Below are 25,960 nucleotides of genomic sequence, written 5' to 3'. Positions count from 1 at the left end.
GAGAGAGAGAGAGAGAGAGAGAGAGAGAGAGAGAGAATGTATTGTTATTAAATTATCTCTAAAAAAATGTTCTGTTGTGGATTGAACTATTCTCTAACGTAAGTAAAATTAAATGCATCTGTTAATACACACTGTGGATTATACTTGTGTCACTTCTAATCCTTAGCCGCGCTGTGTACGTCACGTGTAATCCCGGGGGATTTATGGCCATGCTTTTCACAAGTTAAATTAATATTAAAGATGATTACAGCGTTGTGTTAAAAAAAATAAGGAGTATAAACATTACGTGAAAGAAAATAAAATTTCGTGTTAAGAAACAACGTCGTATATGTTGTGGGAAAAGTATATTCGCTCTTTAGCTTGATTAAATTCATTTATACTATAATACAAAAGCTCTTCAGGAATAATTTTCTCTTCGCTAATGCCTCTTTGCCTGGAATAAAATCTAACATATCAAAAATGACGTGAATGAGAAAGAACACCAGCCAATGAATAAAATCTAACGATGTCAATAATGATGTATAAATAAAGAGAAAACTAAATGCGACACATTTCTCTCATTGCTTTAGAAACGGATGTAGAATTCTTTAGACCGCCATGCACTGCCAGCTTCGTGCTGATATCGTTAACTAGAAAATCGCATATAGGTTACTACGCGTTCAGATCGATCGATCTCCAGGCACCCATATGTTGCGCACGTCTTCCAAAAGCGAAATCGCCACGTTATAGGGATCGTCGCAGTTTGACGTTTATGAAGCACGATATTAAAGAACGCGTGCGAGAGCTAAAAAAAAAAAAAAACTGAAAAGATCGACTAGAAAATTTTCGATCAAACTTCGAGCATCACTCCACAGAGAATTTTCTCTCATTAATCATCTGAAGAATTTTATTTGATAAATCCTTCTTTACTAATCTATTAAGAAATTTCACGTCATAAACTTTTTATGTAAGGCGAAATAATAGAAAATGGAGAAAATTGAAAAAGTATTACGACAAAATAATTTTTTAATGGTGAACTATACATATACTTGTATTTTTATTAAAACTTTGATGATTATTTAACGATAATAAGCGCATTTCTTTTAACTTCTCGGAGCTTACAGTGAATCTCTTAGATCACTGCAATTATACTTTTTATGTTACATTTGTAAATTTAAATTCTTCTTATTAAAATAAACTTAGTATTTACACATACACACATATATTTTTATGAGTTATGTCATTTTGGTTTCTTATCTTGAAATTAATTAGTGCCTTTTAGTCATAAATTAAATAGATTTTGCAGATCCAGCGTTAGTAACTGTGTTACAAATTTTGACGTCGTTCTGGAAGATTAATTACTTTATATAATAACTATTAAATACGTATTTAACGCATTAATCATTAAATACGTATTTTAAAAACTCTATTTTATCTTATTCACTACTTTAAAACGTCGATTTTGTTATCAAAATTTTAAAAAGAAATACTTTAATATATTACTATAAAATATGTTACTTTAAATATTAGATATGCATTACGCAGAGAGTATAATCAACATCTGAGAATATTGCCTTTGATGCATTATATTCGAGAATAAACGTTAGTTTCTAAACAGTTAGTTAGGAATCTGAAATGTACCAAAGTGATGTTCCTATACACGTTCCTAGTTATGCTAGTTGCTATTATCGTTTTCGAACGTGCTATTAGAATCTCCAGCGGTAGGAAACGCACGTCACTCTTGATAACAGCTGATTACGATAAATTCGAGATAACAAGTCCAGTTTGACAATACGATATAGCTTGATGTTACATCGACGTTATATCAATATCGCAAAGCCATTGAACTTTTCCTCTTGCTTAAAAATGATTGACGAATGGACACGTATTCAATTGTATATTTAAAACTCATTACTTTCTTTCTACAAGAATTAAAAACTTGTCACATGAAAGTTAACTACTAAATAAGTTTCTCATTTCCAGCCATCTCTCGCATCGATTCGAGAGTCTTTGTTCAGTAAGTAGACTTGAGAAAAGAAGTTCTTGCTTCAATAAGTCAAGGCAGAATAAGACCAAGGGATTAACCTTGTGCTCTGAAAATATTATCTTTCACGAGGGTCTTGCAATCCTTAAGGGATGTATCTACAACACGCGCTGCTGTCAGAGAAGATTACGTCGCGTCCACGTTAACATTTATGACGTTTGCATTATGAGAGGGAAGAACAGAGATTAAAGAAATTAATTATTACCAAATTGCCAGGTTTTAGCACAGGAAGTTAACAGGGAAAGAAAGAAGAATAGAAGCATAAATTAAGTCCAAATTGCCATCAAAATGAATTATTTCTACGTTTATTTACGACCGAGATATTTAAAGATCGGATAACTCTTGGGATTCCCAGCATAATTAAATATGGAACAGTTAATGAGATAACATGCATCCTGTTCTATAAATATAACATATTATACGTAAAGTACATACAAATATTTTCAAAAAAAGAAATTATTTCATAGACACTATATAACGGAAGCTTACAAAACCTAAACTCAATTTATCTCCAGCTTGATCTGCTCCTGGGATAATAAAAATGCGATAATTTACTTAAAGTTTATTTTTCATATAGCTACTGTCTCGAAAACTAAATTTATTATACGGACGATAAGATATTGAACTTACACGCGAAACTCTTTTGAAGCGCGAGCATGACTCCGACTTTTTCCGACAGGAATTATCTTTTAAAAATATTACTCGCCCTTGAAAGATAAAACCCATGCAAAATCATATAAAATTTGCGGAATATTATTATTGTATCCTGCGATCAATGCAATAACAAAACGTATTATCAAACATTTTAATGATATTTTCAATTTATACAATTTTAATAAGAGAGCAAACGATTAAAATTAATGTTCATGTGAATTAATCTTTAAATAGAGAAACTTGTTTATTATATACGTTTGCAAAAGTTAAGCGCACTTTTAGTTTCCATTTAGAAAAGCATTAAAGCTTTTAATTTAAAATATATTCTGTTATTTACATTTAAAAAATTGAAAGCAGTTAAAAAAAAAATAAGAGCAAAAAATGTTATATTTACAACATTGGCTGACAGCAGTCTAATTGAAAATTGAATCTTGTTAATTCAATAAGAAATGGAAGTTTGTAAATTCAATCTTGTTAATTCAATGATGTACTAATTAAAATAAATACGCCATTATTTATTTTATTAATCTTCATAAAACGAACATTATAGTGGCGTTGAAATAGTGTTATACTTTGAGGCAAAGAATACAATGAAATGAACTACTTACTACAACAAAGAATACAATGAAATGAAATACAACAAATCTTATTCAAGGAGAAAAGCTGTAAGATACTTTAAAAATAGACCCTGCCCTCTAAAGGTTAGAATATATTGAATTAGCAATTTAGATTCTATTTCGAGAGACTAATGCTACTCATCATTTCTCTTCCATGCAGAAATAGATTATGAACGAAGTTAGAGCATGAAACACAGTGTCGCAATAAGTTCTCGATTAGCAAAACCTGTTTTTCTCTGATTGTTCTCCCATCGATCGGAGCCGCAGGAATCTAGCACGCTACAAAGAAATGTCCACGTTCGACGGTCCACCAACGACGTTCCCGCCAAAAATTCACGCCGTCGACGATGAACGTGTAATATTTGCGATCGTCCTAGGACATCCGCCTCGAATCCGCCCGCGACCAATATGGTCCATATGGTTCGCCGCACGTGCCTGCGCGGACAAAACGCGAGATTCTTTCCTCGCGGGCGGCGGCAGGCCGTCGGTTTACGATATGCTCTAAAAATAGCGACGACCATAAAGCCGCCACGCGGACGGGCGAAGCCGCGAACACGACGGCGACGTCGCGGCGGCACGCACACGCTCGCCCAAGGAGCGCACCGAGTTGAGAGAAAATTGAAATGACTTTATTTTAACGTCGTATAAAAAAGTCAAGATAAAACAAAGTCATTTTGACGTTCCGTTGACTTTTATGCGTTCACCCATGGGGACGTAATTCCTCCGTGCAGTCTCTCGATAGGCGCGCACTCGATTCTCTGTACATCCCCCGTTCTCTTCGTATTTAGCGACTCTCTATTTATCAGAGGGTGGTGACATTCTAGAGGATTTGTTAACGCGTGAAAAAGAAAAAAAAAAGAGAGAAATAAAAGCGATATGTGGCAGAAGATACTCACGGGATCCGTGCTCCGAATGAGAACAGAAGGCCCGTCGCCGATGAAGGTAATCATTTCGGCACGCCGCGCTTCCCGATGCGCGGTATTGGCGCGACTCTCCCAGGCGTCTCTCCCAGCAGCTTGTTCACCAACGGCGACGACGGCACCTTCCTCCGCGCGACGGTACCGCGAAGCTCATGATCGACGACGACGACGACGACGACGACGGCGGCGACGAAGATGGCAGTCTTGTCCGATTGTGCTCTCTCATGCACACCTCGGACACCGTCCGTCGGCTCGGCGTGCGTGCGTGCGTACGTGCGTGCGTGCGTGTGTGCGTGCGTGCGTGCGATGCGCGACACTCTCACGCAGGGAATCGCGCGATCACGCGTGCCCGCGGTGGCCGCGGTCGATCCTCGGAATCCATGACAGGTATACGTGCGACACGTATACGTTGTATGTGCACGGAGCGGAGCGGTGCGAGGCGAGCGTGGACCGCATGCGCCGCTCCAAGGTAACAGTCATCGCGCTCTGTGCCGTCGCGGACGCGCCAGGGCGGACGTAGACGAGAAACCTCGCGGGCAGAAATTCAAAGCGTTTCCCGCCAAGTTTCCGTGGAATGGAAGGCGATGACGTTATCGCGCGCTGTAAATGTAAACACGAAACGTTAGAGCGTTATCTTGACAATGGCAATCGTACTCCATACAGCAGAGATCATTTCAGCAATATTGTAGTAAGATTGCAACGTTCCAGTAATATACTGTAATATTGCAAATGTTATTGTAAGCTTCTGTGCTGTACGGGATGTAACCGAAGTGTCTCGTATCCATGGTGAAAATAAAAAAGCGTAAGTCGAATATAGTGGGAGAGTAATAGAAGCGTAAACGAAGCTTCGAGAAGACGAAAATTGAAACAACGAAAAGAGGCATTCATGCTTTTATTATTCTCCCATTACATTCGACTTACGCTCTGATTTTTATTTTCATCAGAGATACGATCAGTATTCAGGAGTATTGACCAATATTTGTAATTGTGTTCTATCGTTTTCCTTTTTCTTACAGGAGGTAAAAAAACGGAAAGCGGAAAACGGAAAATAAACTTGAATCACGATGCAAAGATATTCTTACACTGGCCTGAAAACACATCGCTGTCACGCGTCAAGTCAATGCCTAGAATTACAAATCTTGGACAGCACTACTAGATCTTTTTAGTTAAATTTCTTATAACGTGAAGAAAGAAAAAGAAAGTTGTTCACCTGTCGTATGACAAACGATGCGCAATGTATCGCCCATGGTATTTCTCAGGAGTCTAGAACGATCATGAATCATGTTGAAAAATGTCACGTTGTCTAATCAAGATCGTAATTATTCGAAATAAAAATTCGTTCCGAAAACAGAATTGACGAAACAGAAGAAAGTAAGAGTAGAACCGTTATTACCTGACTAGTTTATTACCCACAAAATTTTATATTCTAAAATCAACACTTTTTTAACGTCTAACGTTTCAAGGCGTCGCCTTGTTTAAAATGTTCGATGTACTGCTCCGGCGAGAAGTCGCGCGCGTATCGACATTTATTCGATATTTCGAGAATAGCGAGTAGCGCGCATTTCAAAGTCAGTTTTCGAAAGTTCAAGTTTTTTCATACTTATTTTAAATTTCTTTTAAGACATGAACAATTCCATATCTCATCGATCATCTTAAAAATATTTTTTGCGAATCTAAAGTCGTAAATAATCACCGATTAAAGGTGAGCATTGACTGCTTTATATTTATTGCGTTCTTATCCTGAATAGCACTTTACTTAACGCTTATTTTTTTTAGCTAAACTTTTCGCACGGTTCATCTCCCTTTTATTTTTCTTTTCGTTTCGTTCGAAAATGTTGGAGAAAAAAAAGAGGAAAAGATGAACTACGCGACAAGTTCAATTTAAAAAAAAAACAGACTTTTAAATTTTATAGTCGGTCCAAATAACAAACAGCGCCTACAAAACATTAAAAAGGCGCTAAAAAGTGTATATAAGTGTTTTGTGCTTTGCAGGCGCTACTATGTTACTCTTCAATGTGAAATCTAATTTCTAATTAAATTACATTTTATCGATTTTGTATATGTCTTGAGTCACGAGTTAATTTTGTTGCACATAATACCGAGGATACTTTGAAGTTCAATGAAAAAGAACAGACCTTTACATTTTATAGCTCTCCAATGTAAAATCTAATTTCTAAGTAAATTATATACTCGTATATATTTTATTGATTTTGCATTCTTTCTCACAAATTAATTTTGTTGCATGTAATGCTGAGGATGATAATTTAAAGAAAGCAGGATAATTAAATTTAACGCATAATTTATTTTACACATATATTTCATTACGCATTCGAGCGTTCCTTTAGAGAGACGAAATCAATCACGCTCGTACAATCGATCGATGCTTCTTTCTACTCTTATTCTCATGCACGGATAACAGATTAAAAGCATTCTACATTTCATTGAGCGCATCGCAAGCTTGTACCGAATAATCCCTAGTACATAGGATTTGGTCAGTTCCGCTCAAACTCCAGTAACAAAGAGGCCGTAACTCCATACATTGTTACACAAGAAATGAATAATTATCATTTGCGTATATAGATATATATTAATACATATATAATACAGAAATTCATAATGTGCTCCGAAAAAAACATTCGTTATGTATAATAATCCTACAAATATATTTATATTTCTTGAATATAGATTATCCTCATAACTGTATTAATTCCAGTGGGGCGAATCGATTTTTTAATTATTTAGATTGTGGAATTATGTGATACTAAAAACTTATAATGATCATTTCGGCGTAAAAACGAAGCAAAAAAAATACAAATCTTATTAAATAATTCAAGTAAATATATATATATATATATATAAACAATTCATGATTATACCTAATTATCGTCATCTTCAATAACAAATTTTTCACTTCAAAAAATTAACAAAATCTGATTATAGCTCATATCATTCACCACGCATGGTGCGACATACAGCTAAGAATCGATGTGAATAAAATGGACGACTGAAAAATTGGCACAAAGGAAATAATCCGCCTGATACCGATTATCATGATATATTCCGTTCAACATCTTTTCACAAGTAGGAATCTAGTTGTATTTTTTCGTTTGAAAATTTTCTCCTAATACAACATTGCATTTTCTCCTAACAAATGAAAATGAACGTCACTCTTGCTAATACGCTATATAATATACAAAAAAAATTTTCTACAATTACACAGAAATTTTGTGCTAATAATGGAATTCTTCTTTCGATACATTTTCCATCGCTACGTATCGTGCACGATTAGGAATTAACCATTCGAACGATTGTTGAATTTCAGATCGTCGCTTCGAATATGCGCTACAATGAAATAATAACGAGAAATAGCCATATCGATACTCGCAGTCGTGACTTCTGCAATGAGATTACTTCTTTACAATTATTTATGCCTCAATATCGAGATTCGGAATCATTAACACCGCGTCTCGTACAAGCCGCTGCGACCAATGTAACGAACCCATTTTATCACGTCATGATCCGAGTAATTCAATTTGGATTCAAAAACTTTCAAGTAGCGCACCTTGAAGCCAGACGGCGCAAATGGCACCTCAAAATTCATTGATATCGGTGGTCTCGTCCATTTCTTCTTCGTGTCCGTCTCTAGTAGATCGATTTCGGCGGACAACTGCGTCTCCTTCATGCCAGCCATGCGCTTGATCTTCCAAACAATCGCGTTCTCCGATGCTTTGTATTTCGCCTTACCCTTCAAACATATCAGTTGTACACCGGCAGTGTTTAACGGCGTCGGTACGCGCACTTCTATCTTCTGTCCCAGCAACGAGGGCTTGAAGTTTGATTTCAAAACCGCTTTGACTTCCATTTTCGTTCGGCCCACCTCGCGCACTAATGGTATTACGCGGAAAGGCAATGATATATCCTTCGTGGTACGGTATCTGTAAATAAAAATAATCTTTATATCCACGATTATATATATATTTTCGTGATCAAAAAGAATTACACATAAATTCTTTGACAGAGCTAGACTTTCAAGTCAAATTCAATCTGCAATAAAAATTTTATTATAATTAATGTATTAAAGTTCGTGTCTTACCTCATCAGCTCGAATTCACCATCCGGTGGTATAAAACTAATGGAATGTTCGGTCTCGAATTTGCTAAGCTTAACGCACTGATGGAATTGGCAGTCATCAATAACAACAACCGGTTTGCCGGATCTAGCTCCTGTGGGATCATCACCGCCACCTCCTAATCCGCCGCTTCCTTTCATGCCCTTAGCCTCCATAACAATCTTGTCATTAATTCCAAACTTGCATTCTGGCATACCAGATAAATAGGATTTCATTACCACCTAAAAAACAATTTTTTATCAGGAATTTGTAAAAGCTCTGCTGAATTATTTTATTTTCTTTAGAGAATTTACCTTTCCAGCAACATGCGCACTAAGAACCTGACCTTGAGGGCTCATCAATAGATTCACATATTCAAGTACATCCAAAAAGAGCTCATTACGTCTGTACTTGATGCCTTCTCGCCTCCATCCGATTTGACCTGTGACTTGCGATGTTATCTGAGCTTGTTCTTCCTTGGTAGCTGATTTCACTCCTTGTTGAGTGATAAATGTCTTCAGCACACCTGTATCACAGTTCTGTGGATATCCAAAGTCAAGTATCTCTGTAAAAAAAAAAAAAAGTCTCTCTCTCAATAAAAGGAAAAATCAATAAAATTCCAAAAAAGGAAAAAGCCACATAATATAACTGTTAAAATATCAAACTTTAATACTAACCATCGAGCAGCTCGTAAATAAGCACGAAATTGTTCTTGATGTTCTCTTCTGAAATCTTGCCAAAATACGATTGCATAACATCTATGATCTTCAGCAGCAGCTCGAATACCATCGCTGCATTAACATTTTGTTTGGTGACAGCAGCTAACCAAATGTTAGCGCGTTTTATATGGAAAAACGATGTTCTGGCAATGTTGGTTACAGGTGAGCGCACTTGCTGTCGCGCGTGGATGACATTGACGCGAAATGCATCCACTGCATTACGGCCAATATCATCCCGATACACTCGGGAGATAAGCACCTCTCCTTTATGGTTGTAAACAAATAGACCCCCTATCATCTTGACAGAGGGCAGAGCTAGCTTTTTGAGTTAAAATCAATCTGCAACAAAAATTATTGTAATATATTACAATTCTTTCTAAGTATATACAACAAATTCAGTACAACAAAATTCCCAATTAGCTAAGTTTGCTTGTAAAAACATTGCAAAGTGTCTGCTGGTGAATTTTATCTGGTCTATTATATATCAGATGTGTGTAACAAAACGTCATAAAAAAAATATAAATATATTTCTACATGGCTTAACAAATTGCTAGAAACTATTTGAACAGTTTGACGAATTAGCAGCAGAAATCTAAACAGACTACGTTTCACAGATTCTACTCGATTTCTGCTACTAAATTGCCACCAAATTATGTTTATGATATAAGAATCATGGTTATGTCGACAGAACAAGACCTTAATAGAATACAGATTCTACTGCATTTTTCAGATTTAATTTGCTGCCAATCTGCTGGCACTCTGCAGACAGTTTGCTTACTGGGTTTCTAAGTTTCAATTCAATTTTCAAGGAATAAATTTACAAATCTGTAACACAAAATTACTAAAATGATTCGAAACTTCTACTGGGAAACTTGGGGAACTTGGTAAAATCAATAAAGTAGCCCTAAACATACGTTCCAAAAATAACTCGGCACTGCAATCACATATGAAGTAAAATAAATCAGATAAACAATAATCTGACATTCCTTTACTGATAAGAAATGTCTTCGACGTTCAGCGAGTGCTTCCTGAATTAGGTAACCATAGAAAGAATTCGTAATACGTGCGGCTCGTGAAAGCACGTACACGTCACGCAAAAATTCATTGGGACACTATAACGACAGGCAAAACGCCCCATTTATCAAATGACACTTGGAACCGTCCAGTATGTCCATCCGTTCAGTATGTCTTGCGAACGGTTAGTATTATCGATCGTACGCGTGGACCCCCGCCTAACCCTTCGCGTCCAAGTCACTGCCGCGCTCCTCGGGAAACCGGCGTCGTAGAACGCGGGCTGGAGCAGGCTGAAGTTTCACTTACGCATGACTCCCACGGAGGGTGGCTCGCCGAGATTTCCTATTTGCGATTCCGCCCTCCCGTTAGATATAGCGCGATACTTTCGGCGCTTGATTGCAAGCTGATGGACGGCTGACGGCTGACGGAAGCAACACCCACTTTCCAAATTCCGATATCGCGGATCGCCAACCGAGAATGCTACAAGCGACGTGGACGAAACAGATTGAGAGCGACTACGAACTGGTCAATGAACGTAGGTTAGGTAGCGGTGCCACCTAGAGCCACACTCGTTATCGTAATCGTCGCTGTCGGTAAAACATGTCGTTTGAAGTGCGCGTTTATTTGCGCGAAATGAAATATTTACTTATTTACTCACATATGTATACTTATTTATTTTATTTATTTATTTATATGTTATTTCTTATTTTACAAAGAATATTATTTTTGTATACAGGCTGTATCTGATAAAACGCCCACTAATCAAATATAATCATATAGTGCTATTTTTAATAAAAATAAACTGAGTCGACAAGTCCTCTACAATTTTGCAATTTTCACAATAATTAATGAGATATTAATTTCTAAAGATTGCTGAACAAATGGATAAAATTGATGTATAGGATAATTTTAAGATATCTTTCAATGTTCTTTGTGAAATGTTTTGAAAATGATGTTTCTTAAAAAACTCTTAAAGATATCCTAAAATTGTCTTATACGTTGATTTTGTTTATTTGGGTAACTAAAAAAAAATATTACAAAAATTACAAAATGGTAGAGGATTTTTCGACTCAGCTTTTTGTTATAGGAATAGCACTGATTAGTGAACGTTATTTCAGATATACTCTGTATATTATAATATGCTTCTTGTTTTCTAACAGCATGTTTCTAATATTTTTTTAGTGTAATCCCACTTTAAAAAGTGAACTTTAAAAAAGTCTGAGTTTTAAAAAAGGCTCAAATTTCAATCTTTAAGAATAAAATTTCACTTTTTAGAGATTCACTTTAAAATTTAGATAGTACATATTATAGATAGTACAGAATTATTATATTTGTTGAACGGATTATCACACGTTCACAATTAAAGAAATTGTATTGAACGAGTTAAAAATTATAACATATATTGTGATTATTTTATTTTGTTCTTGCTCTGAACTTGACACATTTGTAATAATTCTCTTGTAATTACTTCGGTCGTAAGATAAGCGTTTTGTTATTCTTCCTTACGATTTGTTGTATTTTTTCGCTTGTAATAAGAAAAAAATTGATTATGAAAGAGATTTTACGTTATACATTATATTTCTTAAGCTCTTTCGAGAACAAGATTTCAACGTAATGAAATTCACGTCGAATGGCGTAATCCTCATTCTTGTTGAATCCATTGTCAATAAAGTATAACTCTAGTTGTTGAATTCAGAATGAAATTCATTTCCGTCGTTCCCTAGTAATTTTCGAAGAAGTGTAGATTCCGTTCTCGATTCAAGGTTGCAATAAACAGTTCCTCGATGACGTCACAGCTCGTTGTGTGTCTTCGACCTTGGCCGACGACAATGGCAAACGCCGTCGTTTCTCAGAGATTTCGCGAGCTGTCCCTCTCGGATGATTCTTATGAATAAATTCTCGTCGTCGTTCGCGACAAGAATGCGGAACGCGCGTGAAATAACAATCGCAGAGATTTTGTCTCGAATATATTTTTATTATACATACATTAATGAAAATATATACATGGTAGACTGCAGCTTCTCGAAGCAGCGAAGTGTCAATATAATTAGCTACAGTATTCGTACGCGATTCTGTTTCATCTGATTTCTTTTTTTTTTTCATTTTTTTCTTTTCTTTTTCTTCTTTCTCGACGACATCCTCTCGATAGCCATCGAGATTGTCGGGAGGCACGTGTAGGCCGACACGTGTAGACCATGAATGCTGTTGTGTTGTACGCGAGAAATATTTTTTGGAGTTTTCGTTTATTTCTTAAAATTCATACAGCACAGATCCCCAATGAATGTCCTAAAGACGTCCAGAAAACGCGGTCCATGTCCTAAGGATATTCTCGGAATGTCCGAAGGATACTCTTAGAGCATGCTGAGAACGTTTCTCAGAACATCCCTCAGATAAAGTATGCCGTATGCCCAGCAAGTAAACTGACGTTATTTGTCGTCATTTTGATATCAAAAATGACGACAAATAACATCAGTTTGTTCGCTAGGTGGGAATAAATAGCTAATAACGGACCGACCCGATCCGTTCCGAATCGTTCTCAGTATGTCGCGATTATTACGAGACTGATCGCGTCAATCCGTCGATACACGCAGCGGATACCGAGATACTTTCGCTGACTTCGATTAATATCTTTATCTCTCTCATACTCTTTTTTTTTCCTTTCTCACACATACACTCTCTCGCCCTTTCATTCTTTACTCTCGCTCGCTCCTTTCTTCCTTCCTTCTCTCTTCTCATCCTATTCACAGCCTTCCTAATCAGACCCTAGTCAGCTTTCTCTCTTGCACAGCCAAACACTTGCACGATCACTCAGCGGCATCAACGCTTCGATCTCTTATCTTCTTAATTAACCGTTACAACACGATTCAACGGTGACAACTGCGGATTATTACAATTGATTAAACTGTAAGTGGCGATCATCGAAAGTGTGACGGTACTTCGTTCCCTCGATTCGCGAAAATTCAGACAGATTATCGCAAGTCTGAAGATCGTCCGAGCGAATCCTGTACGTCCAAGTCAAAGGGATTCCCGACAAGGCTCTTCCGTCTCTCGCGGGCTGATCGAAGTTGCGGGCTGACGCAACGCGATTAACCAACGGACAATGATATCCCGATTGACGGCGGTTTACGGCGGCTAATATAATAGACGTCTCTGCGAATCTCCTCCGGCCGGTTGTCGTTGACACGCGTTACGACCTACCAACTCGCCCGGATGCCGCGCTACATTTTGGTTCAGCCAAACATATCGTTCTACGTTAGCGTTACAATCTGTCGCGCGCGGGAAAGCTCGCGTTCGACACGACTACATGGATTAGCTTCGTAACATTTCAGGCACTGCGATTGACTTTGTATTTTGAGTTTAGCTCGTGCATCGGACGATGATCAACCGTGGGAACCATTGGCAGAACCCTCTCGCTTCTCACTCGTTTCGATTCAGGTAGTAAGCTGAAGTTGGATGCTTTCCAGCAGGAGACATAGATGACACGGTGTAACACAGTGAATCATTACATCTGAATTGTTTGCCGATGTTAAACAAAGATGAAATAATTACTGTGTTATACTGTGGGTTCCACTTAACGTCCGCTCGGGTACATTATTTCATCCTTGTTTGACATTCGATTACAATGAGGATGAAATGATGCTCGCGAGCATTGCGGACGTTAAGTGGAACGCATTCTGTATCTCTTGTTGGAAAGCCATTAGTTTGTCGTCATTTTCACATCAAAACGACGACAAATAATGTTACCTTGCTACCTGGGGAATATAAATCTCATTCTTAGACGCTACTAATGCACATTTCTACTAATGAAGATTAATTTTAAAATTGCTTCAACTTACTCTTCATTTTTTTTCTAGTTCTAAGAATTAGACAAAAATCAGGAAGTTGAACCAAGATTTCAATTAATCTATATTGATGGAAATGGGCATAAAAGATAAGCCCTTTTCAACTAAAAACTGTACTTTTCTTATATAGTTCATCTTTCTTCTTTTTCTTCCCACATTAGAAAAAAAAAGAAGAGATAAACGGTGCGAACAGTTCAGCTAAAAAGAACGGGTCTATTTGATTCACTTGACGCGAAAGAGTTCTGCCCTCTCTTTACAGAGAATTCACGCGATTGAATCCCTCGGGTGATCGTAGCGTGAGGGACAATTCCTAAGTAGCAAGCTCCGAGGTAGAATACAAAAGTTATAAGGACATCATCATAATCTTATTTATCTCATTACTGACTTATAACTCAAGTAGAATAAAAAGTCAGTGACATCAAAGTGGCTCCGAAATGATTATTAAAAGTCCCTTTTCTTCAGTCACAATTAATCTCGGCATCATTTTAACGTTAGTTAATCGTGACTTATTACTCTGCTTGGATTTATATATATATTCAAGCAGAACACAAATCAAAATGACTTCAAAATGATTGTTAAAAGTTACTTTTCCATCATAAACAATACATTTTAACCTTATTTTGACGTATCGTGATTTGTTCTGGATTTCACAATCCATGCAGCACAGAAGCTTGCGACAACATTGCCGCAACGTGCGCAATATTGCTGAAACGTTGTAATGTTACTAGAATAATCTGTGCTGTATAAGAAATAAAGCCATGACATCCTTTACGGCATCTATTATGATTCTATCTATTGTGTTCTACCTGGGCTGGCATTATTTGTCATCATTTTAACGTCAAAGCGACATTAAAGGCGTCATTTTTTTGACGTTAAAAATGAGCGTAGCTTGCTACCTGGGTTCCGTTCGGAGAGATCGAAAGGAGAGCGCAAATGCTCATACACCGAGATTCGCGAGAGATCGAAAAGCCTTGCGGATAGCGCGCGTGTTATATGTGTACGTGTGTATGTGTCCTGCATCATCGGCGGTTACGTCATGCGCGCGTATAATCGTACATCGCTTATAATTATTAACCTGACTTCGAACGACACGTTTACAATGATCACGTTATTCCACTAGGGATGACATGCAGCGTATAAAACATATCTTATCTATATATTTATTTACTGTTGTATTATATACTAGGTTGCCGCATCCGTTATTTCTGTTACACGCTATATACTTCATATATACGCGGTACGTCTCTTACACGCTACCAAAAGATTAACAATCGATACTTCGTGTTTCTTTCTTCCCCCCTCCCCCCCTTTTGCTTAACGCGACGGTTTGCCGTGTATCGCGATATTAACCGGGTTTACGATTCACGAATCAAAGACAGAGGAAGGAAAAAAAACGAGGCGCGTTTCGCGTCTGACGGATATTGCACTTCGAAACTGGACCGCTTTTAAAAATTTCGCGCGTTGGTCTTCGACCGGCCATTAACGCGTTCAAGATGCGTCCACGGCTTCTTTAGTAAAAATCTGGCAAGGGTACGCTTCTAAAAATATAGCCAATGTACGTGTGTGTGCGCGCGCGCGCGCGCATATGTATGTGTAGTGTCTTTTATATTCAAAATAAATTATGTCGATTCGAAACCCAAATCCGCCGTCAAGTTCCGTCGCGAGGACTCTCGGAGATACTACGCTGTGGAATTTCTTCGTGTACAATCAAATGGAAAATCGTAATCCACGTGTATAGGGGTTGCTCCATCTTCCCGTGATCCATTTCCCGGCCTCGGGGAAAGTCACGTTCGACATTTCACGTCTTCTTATGAAACTGCTCGTTCTCTCTTTACCGGCGCTCAACGCGACCGCGAAGAGTCCGACGATAAATCGGCTGCTTCATCGAACAATACCACGATCCGAGATGTGACGGCACCGATGTTACAATCGGGGCCTTTACAAGCACTCGGTCGGAGATTAAATGTCTTTTCTGTTTGTCTTGTTTGTTCCTCATCATCGAGCACATCGTCACTGTAATCACGGCGTATCCGGGATCAATTGGCGACGATCAGATCGCGCGAAGATCCACCGCTCTTCGCGATAACGTCCGTGGCTTCACGATATACTGCCGCTATTCCGTTATTTTATTTTATTTTTTTTTTTAAACCTAGGCTTAAAAAGTAAAAATGCCAGCGCCGTTCGCCGCCGGCACGAAGTTAATCGGTTTAACACATTAACGCTTTGATTCGTTTTTCAGTCTGTGCTCTCCTAGTCCATGACAAATTACAAAAAAGAAAAAAAAAAACAAAAAAGAAAACAAGATAATAAAACGGAGAATAGAAATAATAGAATAGATGTCCGGGCTGTCGAGGAGAAGTGGTGTTTACGTTTTTTACACGGGTACTCGAGGATACGATGCACGGGCATAAATACCGTCTGCCCGCGAATCGATGTAAAATGCATCTCTCACGCGCCACCGCTATAGGCCACGCGCTAGCTGCGGTGGAGTCTTCGAAGACGATACTCGAGCGTCCTCCTCCCGTTCTCACTCTGTCTCGAGTGTCACGATCACAAATATACGTCGAAATTTTCGTCGTTGAAAGTTGAAAGTTGTGCGCCCTTGATGCGACAAATTCCGCGACAACACGCGTTCGTCTTCATTCTTCTCTCTCTCTCTTCCTATGTTTTCTTCCTTTTTTTTTTTCGTTTTCTTTTTTTAACGAAAGGAAAGAAATTCGTAGGTGTCGCTCGGTAATCACGATACGCGCGATTCGTTAATACTTTTTAAACAGACACCGAGAAGAAACACTTTCACCGAGCCGTATTTTGTCGGTGCATATACGTCTACGTTATACGATAAACGATAATTAATACCCTAAATATTACGACGAGATTCGATTCGCGGTCGCTATACCGTGTTCTGTTTTTTTCTTTTTTTTTTTGTATCATTTTTTTTCTCGTTTATCAATAGCATTATAGGCAGTGTTCGTTGAGAAACTGCTACGATTACACGTCGAGATTGTGTGTGAAATTCGACTTCTGGATACAATTGCACGCTTGACTCCGTTGCCCCTGGAACTACCGTTCTATCGGTACCACGTTTTATCGGTAGTACGCGCGCGGGTGCTCATTAAGATATTTATAAGACATTTACGCGTATCTTAAAATAAGTATCTCGTGTTTATCGAGCAACGTAAATCGATAAACTTGCTCGCGTAGCGCTAGGAAAATACGCGTCCGAACGCTAATCAAAATAAGCTCGCTCGCTCTCGAATACGTCGCTCCGTATATATCGCGAGTGGCTCAGAAAACGCGCGGGCGTGTTCGTTTCTCTGTCTGTGTGGACGAACGCTAAATGAAGATCATAGAAAACGATAACATCGCTAAAGGAAACCTGAGAATTTCTTTCCTTTGTAGACTAACTTTCCGCACGCAATATAAACCGAGATAGTGGCGATGCACTTACTATCGAGATAACAGAGTACAAATAAAAATAATAATAATAAGTATAGTAGTAACAGCGGTAGTGTAGTAGTATTAATAGTAGTAATAGCAGCAGCAGCAGAGCAGCAGCAGCAGCAGCAGCAGCAGCAGCAGCGGTCATAGTGGTAATTGCAGTAGTATCTGTATGCATCTGTGTTGATGATGGTGACGTACTTCACTCGTTGCATGTGGAGCTTGAATCGATTTAACGATTTGCAATTGACAACGAGTCCTGTTCTCACTTATCAGTGTGTGATGGGCAACCGGAGCGCTTCCTCCGGTAACCACGAGAGAGAGAGAAAGAGAGAGAGGTCCCATAATCGCCGTAAGCAGCGACCACCGATAAAGGTCCACTGATCCCCCGTGGGTATATATATCGGACGATTTTTTACTTCGGAGTTAGGAGTTGAAGGCAAAATCACAGAATGACGCAGCACCGACAGTATCGTTGTCGCGAGGCTCCTGCGCTGGGTGGCGGAGTCGGCGGTGCAAAATACGCGTGCACTTTTAAGTTCGGTAGATGGGCCTAAAAATAGCACAAACAGCAAAATTTAATATTCAATAATCAGTAAATTCAGAGCGACAGAAATGACAAGTTCTACCTCTAATCGTATATTTTACTACTTTGTTTCGTTCGTTGAAACAAACGGGAAGAAAAGCAAGTCTCTCTTGAAATACTATATATTACAGTGATCTATGATAATGTATCGTAAACCGCAGTCGTAAATTCTTTACATATGCGATTCATTGTTAAGCGGAAAAAGTAGTATCAATTATAGCCGTCGAACGGAATATCGTAATTACGCGGGATCGTTAGTTTTTGCGGAATGTGCGATTTGTAATACGGTTGCGTGATACGCGCTTGGTCGTGCGCTAAATACAATTCCCGCTCCGCGGGAAACACCACCCGGATTCCTTTTTCCGCATAACGCATGAACGTCGAAGAATAGGGTAAAAACGAGACAATACTCTGAGTTTACGTATGCCCTCTCTGGTAATGTGTAGGCAGTCGTAAAGTTCGATACGCTCGAGATTGTGACAGGCCTGCATCAGATGGTTCAGACCGTTGTCCGAGATGTTCGGGCAGTTGTCCAGCTCTAAGACAGCTAGGTGTTCCGCCGCGCACGGCGACAGCGCGATTTGTCTGAGGCCTTCGTCGGTGATCAACTCACAGTGTGACAGGCTCTGCATTCGGAAATGGCAAAACTCTCGATAAAGGTGAAACGTTCTTTTGCGTTTCGAATCGAGAAAGCGCACTCGACGCTGAACGTCAGTAAGCATCGCCTAATCGCGAATGTTTAATGTCGTCAAATTAAATCGCTACTCACTAGTTTCTCCAATCTCGGACAACCCATCGCCAGATGAGTGAGGGTGGCGTCAGTGATTAAAAGGCACTCTTCTAGATCCATCTTCTCGAGCAGTTTGCAGTTCTGAAAGTCGAAAGTCGAATAGAATTACGCGGCTCGGTTGTTTACAGACTCAAACGGTTCGCCGATCAACTCACTCTCGCGAGGGCCTGAAAACCCGTATCCGTGAAATGGGTGCACGCGACGCACTCGAGTACATTGAGAAGTGGACAATGTTGTGCCAGGCTAATCAACGTCGCGTCCGTTAAATTGGGGCAATTCGACAGGCAAACGTAATGCAGCCGTGGACACCGTTCGCTAAGTTCTCTGACTCCGTCGTCCGTTATATTCTGCAATAAGAATCCCAAAGTGATTTTTACTTACTGACGCAATGCCTGGAAAATTTTTAATATTAGAAATACCGAACGGTCATTATTGATTATTTTTACTCTTTAGATTAATATTAAGTATCATTTTTTGTAAGATAAGATTCTTTTTGACTTTTTACTTAATTATATCCTTCATATTGATGAAACACTTCGTTTTTCATCACTCTTTCTTTATTTTCATACTAATTCATTCGCTTGATCTTTTTAAGGGAATAAAGAAAGAACGCTGGTATTCCTAATTTTAAGTCACGGAAATAGCTTATATCCGTGATATTATATATTACATATATATTTATGAATCAAACTAAATATATTTTGGATAAATAAAAAATTTCTTTTTTCCTATCGCATGTGAGATCTGTTTGCTAACAAAATATTTATATAGATAATTTTTTCTATATTTAATTTTTATATTAATATTTAATATTTTCTTTTTCTCCCTCTATCTCGCTTTTTGCCGAGAAATGAAAATCGTCAACATCTCTACGCGAACGTGTGTTATTGAATGAAACTGTAAATATTATTGTGCGCAATTTCTTTCTCAGCTTTCTCAGTATGAAAAAAGACGAACGTTAATTTTATTTCACCGATACGAGCGGGTCTTATCTTTACGAGGAACACAACGATATCTCATTAACGACAAATCCGCCGCGCGACGCGACTATCTGAGGCGCGAGACGCAATTGTTCGTAACACGCGGATTTGCGGAGTCAATGAGATAAGTACCCTGCATTCGTGTAGATTGATCGCTTCGAGATTAGGACAGTAGCGCGCTAAGCACATCACGGCCTTATCCGTCAGCTGGCGGCATCCCTTGCTTAGGAAGCTGCGGAGCTCCGGGCAGCCCTTCGCGAGCGCGTCGACTCCGTTGTCGGTGAGTAGCTCACACCACGAGAGATTTATGTGAGTGAGCAGCGGGCAACCAGCCGCGAGATCCTTCAGGGACATGTCCGTTATCTCGGGGCAGGAGTCCAGATTCAGCCGCTGCAGCTTGGGACAATGACTGCTGAGGGCCGCGCATGTCGCGTCCGAGATCCTCTTGCACTGACTCAAATTAAGCTCCTCGATATTAGGACACGACTGGGCTAGGGTGCGCATCGAGTTGTTGCCGATGCTTTGGCATCCCTTGAGCGAGAGCTGCCTGAGGAATCCGCCACAACGCCTCGAGATATTTTCTATTACTGGTCCCTACGCAACAAAGTCCCCCCCATCCCCCCCCGCCATTCGATTAGACAGATAATGTTGCGAGTCCATCTTTTCAGTCATTTTCGTAATTTCGATTCTAATTTTTGGCGTTATGTAATTTTACCTCTGTTAATTATAATGTATATATATTTTTTTTGTTAATTTCAAAGAAATGTGTTGACTCTTACTTTGCCCGTTACTTATTATTATTTGTTTCGTATAGAAAGAGTCCTTTGATTTGTTATTTATTTCTTTTCGTTGTTTTTTTTTTTCTTTAGGTTCGTGAGAAACGATTTCTTTTTTTTTTTTTTTTTATTTACCTCCACGTCTCGTTGAAAATCGAAGAGATCGATCCTCTGCCAATTGGACCCATCGAGCGCCAATACGTTCCAGGCCTTGCTTACTTGGGCACAACGGCATAACGATACGACATCGAGGTACGAAAAAATTCTGTCAATTACAGAGATCCGTTAAAACGATTCGCATGTTATCGCATCTCGCGATTGCCTAACACTTTGCAAGGAGGACAATATGGACTTAAGTTTTTCGCGAGGCGTGATAAAACATAACGCTTACGTTTCGTGTACAAATTTCACGTAATCTTAGCATATAAGACGTCTGTCTCGTAAACAAAAAAATTTTTAAGGGCAAATATAGAGCTGTCCGTTTCTACGAATGTAATAAGATTAACTTTAATCTTGGTTTGACTTACTTATCGTTTTTTTAGTTCTAACACCCATTTCCACTATAATGTAGATTGACTTAATATAATCTTGATTTGATTTATTTTTTCGAGTTCCAATACCCATTTCCAATGTAGATTAACTTTAATCTCGGTTCAATTTACTTTTCATCTTTTTCTAGTTTTAAGAATAAATTAAAGTTAATTTACATTGGTAGAAATAGACGTGTGTCTATTTCAAATACAAATACGGCAAATCCAATGCGTTAAGATAAGACGTTTAGAGATTAAAATCTGATACTATTGAAGAGTACAAGAGAGCGTCCGAAATTTCCATCTCTCGCTCAATTGTCGAAAACTGATAAGCCTTCACCGTCTTTTATCGCGACAGGAACACCAGCAGATGCGAAGCGTATACGTCGCAATCAAACGTACGCCGTACCTGAGTAGTAATTCTTTTGGCAGTTTCTTGTTAATCTGCGCCTCGTCATCGTGAAACACCCATGTTAGCTGCAACGAAAGACAGGTGATTAAATATGATCCGAGCGAGACATAAATCCGGCCGCGCTCGCGTTATCGTTCGCATGTCCGACGAACGTTCGCATGTCCATTTCTACAAATGTAGATTAACTTTAATAACTCGGGTTAATTAATTGTTTACCTTTTACTAGTGCTTATAACTTATAAAAAGATGAAAAAATAAATTAACTTTAACTCTCGATTAAACTTAATTTACTCTTTACTTTTTTCTAAATCCTTAGAACTAGAAAGAAGGATAAAAAGTTAGTTAAACCGAGATTAAAGTTAATCCGTATTGGTAGAAATGGACAACAGAGAGGAGTCGAACGATCCGTCTCCATTGTACGTATACATTGGCGGGAATGAACGAGGGTGTGAGGAAGAAGGAAAAGGGGAGACTACAGGAAGAGATACATAGAGATGGGACGCAACGTTAGACGTACGTTTTTCATAGCGGAACGTGAGAGAGGCGCTGGGAGGAGCGGCGTATGGTAAAGCTCTAGCATTGACATGCCCGGATAGAGATGGACAGAGATCTCTAGATTAACTAACCTGCATGTAGGATTGCTTCATGGTAGTGACAGGGTTGTGAGTATGCGATTGCGTGTAATAACCGCCCTGATGATGATAATGTTGTTGATGATGATGATGTTGGTGATAATGGTGATGATAGGATGGATGCTGCTGCTTCCACCATTGTCCACCGGTACCGCCGCTTCCTTTTTCCGTCTCCTCGACCAATACCGCTTGTATCGCTCCGACCCCTTGGCCCCCTCCTCCCACTCCTAACTGTTGGAGACTTACTTTTTTCTAAAAAAACATCCCAATACGTGTCATCTCCGTCGCGTTGACACCGTCACGCCGCGTAAACGCTTCGTGTACACGCGACAAACGGAATCGCGGCCTTCAGAATAGCGTTCCCTCCCCCCCCCCCCCCCTTCCCTTTTCGTTCTGTACATTCGAAATCGGAAGATTTCACACAAGAACGAGGTCCATAGCTCCGCAGCTCCGGTCCGTTCGCGATTTATTCGCGAGATCCTACTTGGACCTCGTCAATATAACGAATTCGTTGCTTTCAGATTCTCGATTTCCACAATTTGCTTACCATATTATTATTATAACTTCTATTTAATATGCCAATCGTTCGAATTTTCTTATTCGCTTAATTTTACACTGACAATAACGTAATTTTTTTTTTTTTTTTTTTTTTAATTATAACAGTTACATTACGGTCTCGAGTAATTCTTACATTTGCTAAATCATAGAGACACCTACGACCTCGCCGTGTTCCAGATATACATATGCCGACTTCCTTTCGCACGTACTAATCGCCAATTAATGATTCATCGTCGATCTCGATGTGAACAATAGCGTATGCAAAGTCGGAATTCAAATGATTGCGTTATTCTGATGTTGTTCTGACTGGAGAGTGATACTACTGTTAATTCGCAAGTTAAACGCTGTCGTGTTCGAGCAAAAGCGATTTCCAATCGTAGTCATACACACATACATTCATACACACATCACTAATGCAGTCTGGTATTGTGCAAAAATTGCTATTATGTTACTACACGTAAAAAGGGACTTAAAATGTACTCTAAATATTGTTGTATACATTCGTTCGTGTAATCTCAATAATCGGTGGATTTCTGCCGAAATAATTTTCTTTTTCAGACAAAAAACGATACTCTACGTCATCGAACGTATCGCGATATCATCCTTTATTTAATTAGTGTGGAATGCTTTCTGTCCGGCTATTCTCGTTGAATTCTCATCGAAAAGCTATCGTGTGATTGAGGGGGGGGGGGGAGGGAAGGGGGGGAGGGAGAGTGAGGGAGGAGAGATGAGGGTGTTTCATTGATGTTATGACAAGTAATTCTTTTTTCTGCGGCTCCGTTCACTCGACTCCGTGTCTCGTTGCATTTTCAACGAGGAAAGCGCTCGCCCGCGCGAAATGCTTGATTATCGGGGAGTTAATAGAAGTGGAAACAAGCGGCGAAGAATGATGGCGCATGCAGAATAGTACAGTGCGCGGATCCACAAAACATTTTCAAGCGCAAGTTGCTCCCAAGTAAATCTCGAATGTTTTCTTTCCTTTTTACGACTTAAGGTTGTTTCATCTCGCGTAAAAATGAAACAACTGTGTGTCTGTATGCGTGTATGCATGCGTACCATGTATCTCCCCGCATAACGTATACATTGTAAGGACAAATAAAAATTAATGAGTTGCTCGTACATTTTTCTCATCTCTATCCATGTACGTATACATGTAGAGGGTGCCCCAAAATTCATGACTCAAAATACTATAACCAGAAGATTTTTGAAAATGAAATAAAAAGTTATTTATACAATAAATTTGTCATTTCAAAGTAATAATTCTTGAGATAATAAAAGTTTAAATACAGCCAATTATGGATTACATTTAGATAGCCACCTGTCAATCATGCGTGTGATAATATTAGTGAGCGCACTTTAGCACAATTATTAGTACTCATATGTGTTTCAAGCATGGTCTGTAACTGGTTATACTTAAACTTCTACATTTGCTTTGCAAAAAATTTTGCTTAAAATTTTGCAAAAAAATTTTTGCTTAAAATAAATATTTATAAATGACTTTATCACTTACTTTTTCGAGAACGTTCTTGCTATATTATTTCGAGTCATGAATTTTAGGACACCTTATATAGATATAATGTGAGGGATTAATTGGTGACAGAGTGATTTCAGTTGTAGGAACTAAATAAGACCTTGATGCTCCTGTAAATAAGTCGAAAGAAGAAAAGGAATTCATATTCGAATCATAATATCAATGGTAAAACTACTGATAATTTAAATGGTACAATTATATTTCATGGCAAACTATTCGGCTGAAAATATTGCTAGAATACACATAAAATTCATCTCACGTAAAGACAATTTTTTACGACTTTACGTGAGATAGAGAAACAGAAAAACTGTCTCTTCACTTCCGATAGCTGCAAAAAAGATGGTTTTTTTTGCATATCTTTTTAACGTCAGTCGTATCTTGTCGACGTTATAAATAAATCAATGAATTCGCTTACGTTTGTGAGATACACATACACGAAAGCGATCTATACATAACGAGAAAGCGTCTCATCTTACATAGTCATAAGGATAAGTAATTGTTACAGATTGTAACGCAGGTCATAAAATTACAATTACCAATTACTGCTTTTGTAAACGTTTATTTATTTAATGCCAATTGGGTGAGATAAAAATTTGCACCTTCAGTTTCCTTCACAAATAGAAAACTAAAGGTGAGATACATAAATGTGTCTACAAAGAATTTGGAATAGCATAAATTTGGAATATATTAATTATTATAAATATATTAATAAATAAATTTATATGTTCGTACTAAATATTAATAAATAAATTCGTAATGTATTATATTACAATATATATTTACAATTTGTGTTGTTTCCTAAAAATTTAGTGACTCGAACAAATTACGAATAATAAATAAATTTTTTTTTCCAATACAGCGAGATTCCTGCCGTCTGGGTAAGGATACTTTGACAACACGTTCTTGTAAACTTTATAACAAAATTATTACGCCGTAACGATACCTATAACATACAAAAAAAATTAAACAAAAAGTTGTTTGAGTTATATGTAATTTCACAATGTGACATTCCAAGCAAACGATTATCTCATGCAAGTATGGCTTATGTAAAACATTAGAAAATTTATCGAACAACTTTAGCAATTGCAGATTCTTCTAAGCCTCAATGTTAATAAAAATCCTCTACTTTCATGCAATTTTAGATCATTAAATTTTCCAATGAGTCTGCACATTTAGCGGTTCCTGACTAATAAGCCAACAATCTACGCATGCAAAAGGCATCTGCGGACGGCGTTAAATAGACAAATCTTGCAGAGTTTATACGTCCACCGTTGAGATTAGAAATGCATGAATTTGCCCGCGGATTTCGCGTTTGGTGCTCGCGTGCGAGGTAAACGAGGGGTTTATTTTACTTCGGCCGCGAAATTGGGATACGTCCATTTCGTCATTGTGTGCGTCCTTGAAATAAAAGCTGGAAGCGCTTTTATCAATAATGGCCGTATGCATAGATCGCGAGCGGGCGCGGAGGGCGAACTCTTCGAACTTCCATGTCTTATCGCATGAAGTATGCAAGCGTTGCATAAAATTATACAGGATAACGAAGGCGGTCTGGCCATCGATGCGACGAAGATACGCTATTGCGTTTCGGCCTTAAACCGTAAAATACGAGCGTAGCCTCGTGAATAATTATGACTCGTGTAATCCGGAATCGTTCTCGGTGCGCGGCGAAATAACCAAAATAGCCAGGCACAAAAAGATCTATAGTCTCTATTTTATATTCTAAACATATTGTAATTTAAGCGCTATATATTTTCTCTCAGTTTCCCTCTCCAAACGAATTTTATTTCTTCAAAGACCAGAAATAATCAGAAGAGGCCTCAATTCTCGGAC

The 25,960-nt window shown here is 38.5% G+C and overlaps 3 protein-coding genes across 7 annotated transcripts in view; all 3 read right to left on the bottom strand.

Annotated features, from left to right (window-relative positions):
• LOC108746041 (calmodulin-binding transcription activator 2) overlaps window positions 1–5,567 on the bottom strand; it is a 59,360-nt gene extending 53,793 nt beyond the window's left edge. For all 3 annotated transcript variants that reach the window (XM_018482534.1, XM_018482533.1, XM_018482535.1), the window contains exons 1-2: window positions 5,425–5,567; window positions 4,191–4,814 (exon numbers count right to left, since the gene is read on the bottom strand). The gene's annotated coding sequence lies outside the window, so the exon portion shown is untranslated. The remainder of the gene's footprint in view (window positions 1–4,190; window positions 4,815–5,424) is intronic.
• Window positions 5,568–7,324: 1,757 nt separating this feature from the next.
• LOC108745936 (AP-2 complex subunit mu) lies at window positions 7,325–10,558 on the bottom strand. Of its 2 annotated transcripts, none has more exons than XM_018482359.1 (5): window positions 10,362–10,558; window positions 9,000–9,380; window positions 8,637–8,887; window positions 8,308–8,564; window positions 7,325–8,149 (listed from the first exon to the last, which is right to left on the bottom strand). In XM_018482359.1, exons 2-5 carry the CDS (start codon window positions 9,337–9,339, stop codon window positions 7,669–7,671), a joined length of 1,329 nt encoding a protein of 442 aa, XP_018337861.1. In that variant the 5' UTR covers window positions 9,340–9,380; window positions 10,362–10,558; the 3' UTR covers window positions 7,325–7,668. The 2 variants fall into 2 exon arrangements, with proteins under 2 accessions (XP_018337861.1, XP_018337862.1); XM_018482360.1 differs by lacking the exon at window positions 10,362–10,558 and adding an exon at window positions 9,956–10,179.
• Window positions 10,559–14,057: 3,499 nt separating this feature from the next.
• The window catches only part of LOC108746017 (F-box/LRR-repeat protein 20), a 22,944-nt gene continuing 11,041 nt past the window's right edge, over window positions 14,058–25,960 (bottom strand). The window contains exons 2-9 of one of the 2 annotated variants that reach the window (XM_018482488.1): window positions 22,036–22,293; window positions 21,407–21,474; window positions 20,603–20,732; window positions 19,824–20,285; window positions 18,867–19,058; window positions 18,691–18,792; window positions 18,332–18,547; window positions 14,058–17,888 (exon numbers count right to left, since the gene is read on the bottom strand). In XM_018482488.1, the coding sequence (XP_018337990.1) occupies window positions 17,781–17,888; window positions 18,332–18,547; window positions 18,691–18,792; window positions 18,867–19,058; window positions 19,824–20,285; window positions 20,603–20,732; window positions 21,407–21,474; window positions 22,036–22,293 (1,536 nt within the window). In that variant the 3' untranslated portion in view covers window positions 14,058–17,780. The remainder of the gene's footprint in view (window positions 17,889–18,331; window positions 18,548–18,690; window positions 18,793–18,866; window positions 19,059–19,823; window positions 20,286–20,602; window positions 20,733–21,406; window positions 21,475–22,035; window positions 22,294–25,960) is intronic. The other variant, XM_018482489.1, reaches the window with a different exon arrangement.

The sequence above is a fragment of the Trachymyrmex septentrionalis genome, unplaced genomic scaffold (assembly GCF_001594115.1).
Source record: "Trachymyrmex septentrionalis isolate Tsep2-gDNA-1 unplaced genomic scaffold, Tsep1.0 scaffold16, whole genome shotgun sequence".
Lineage (NCBI taxonomy): Eukaryota > Metazoa > Arthropoda > Insecta > Hymenoptera > Formicidae > Trachymyrmex > Trachymyrmex septentrionalis.
This window is presented reverse-complemented; position numbering and strand designations above follow the sequence as displayed.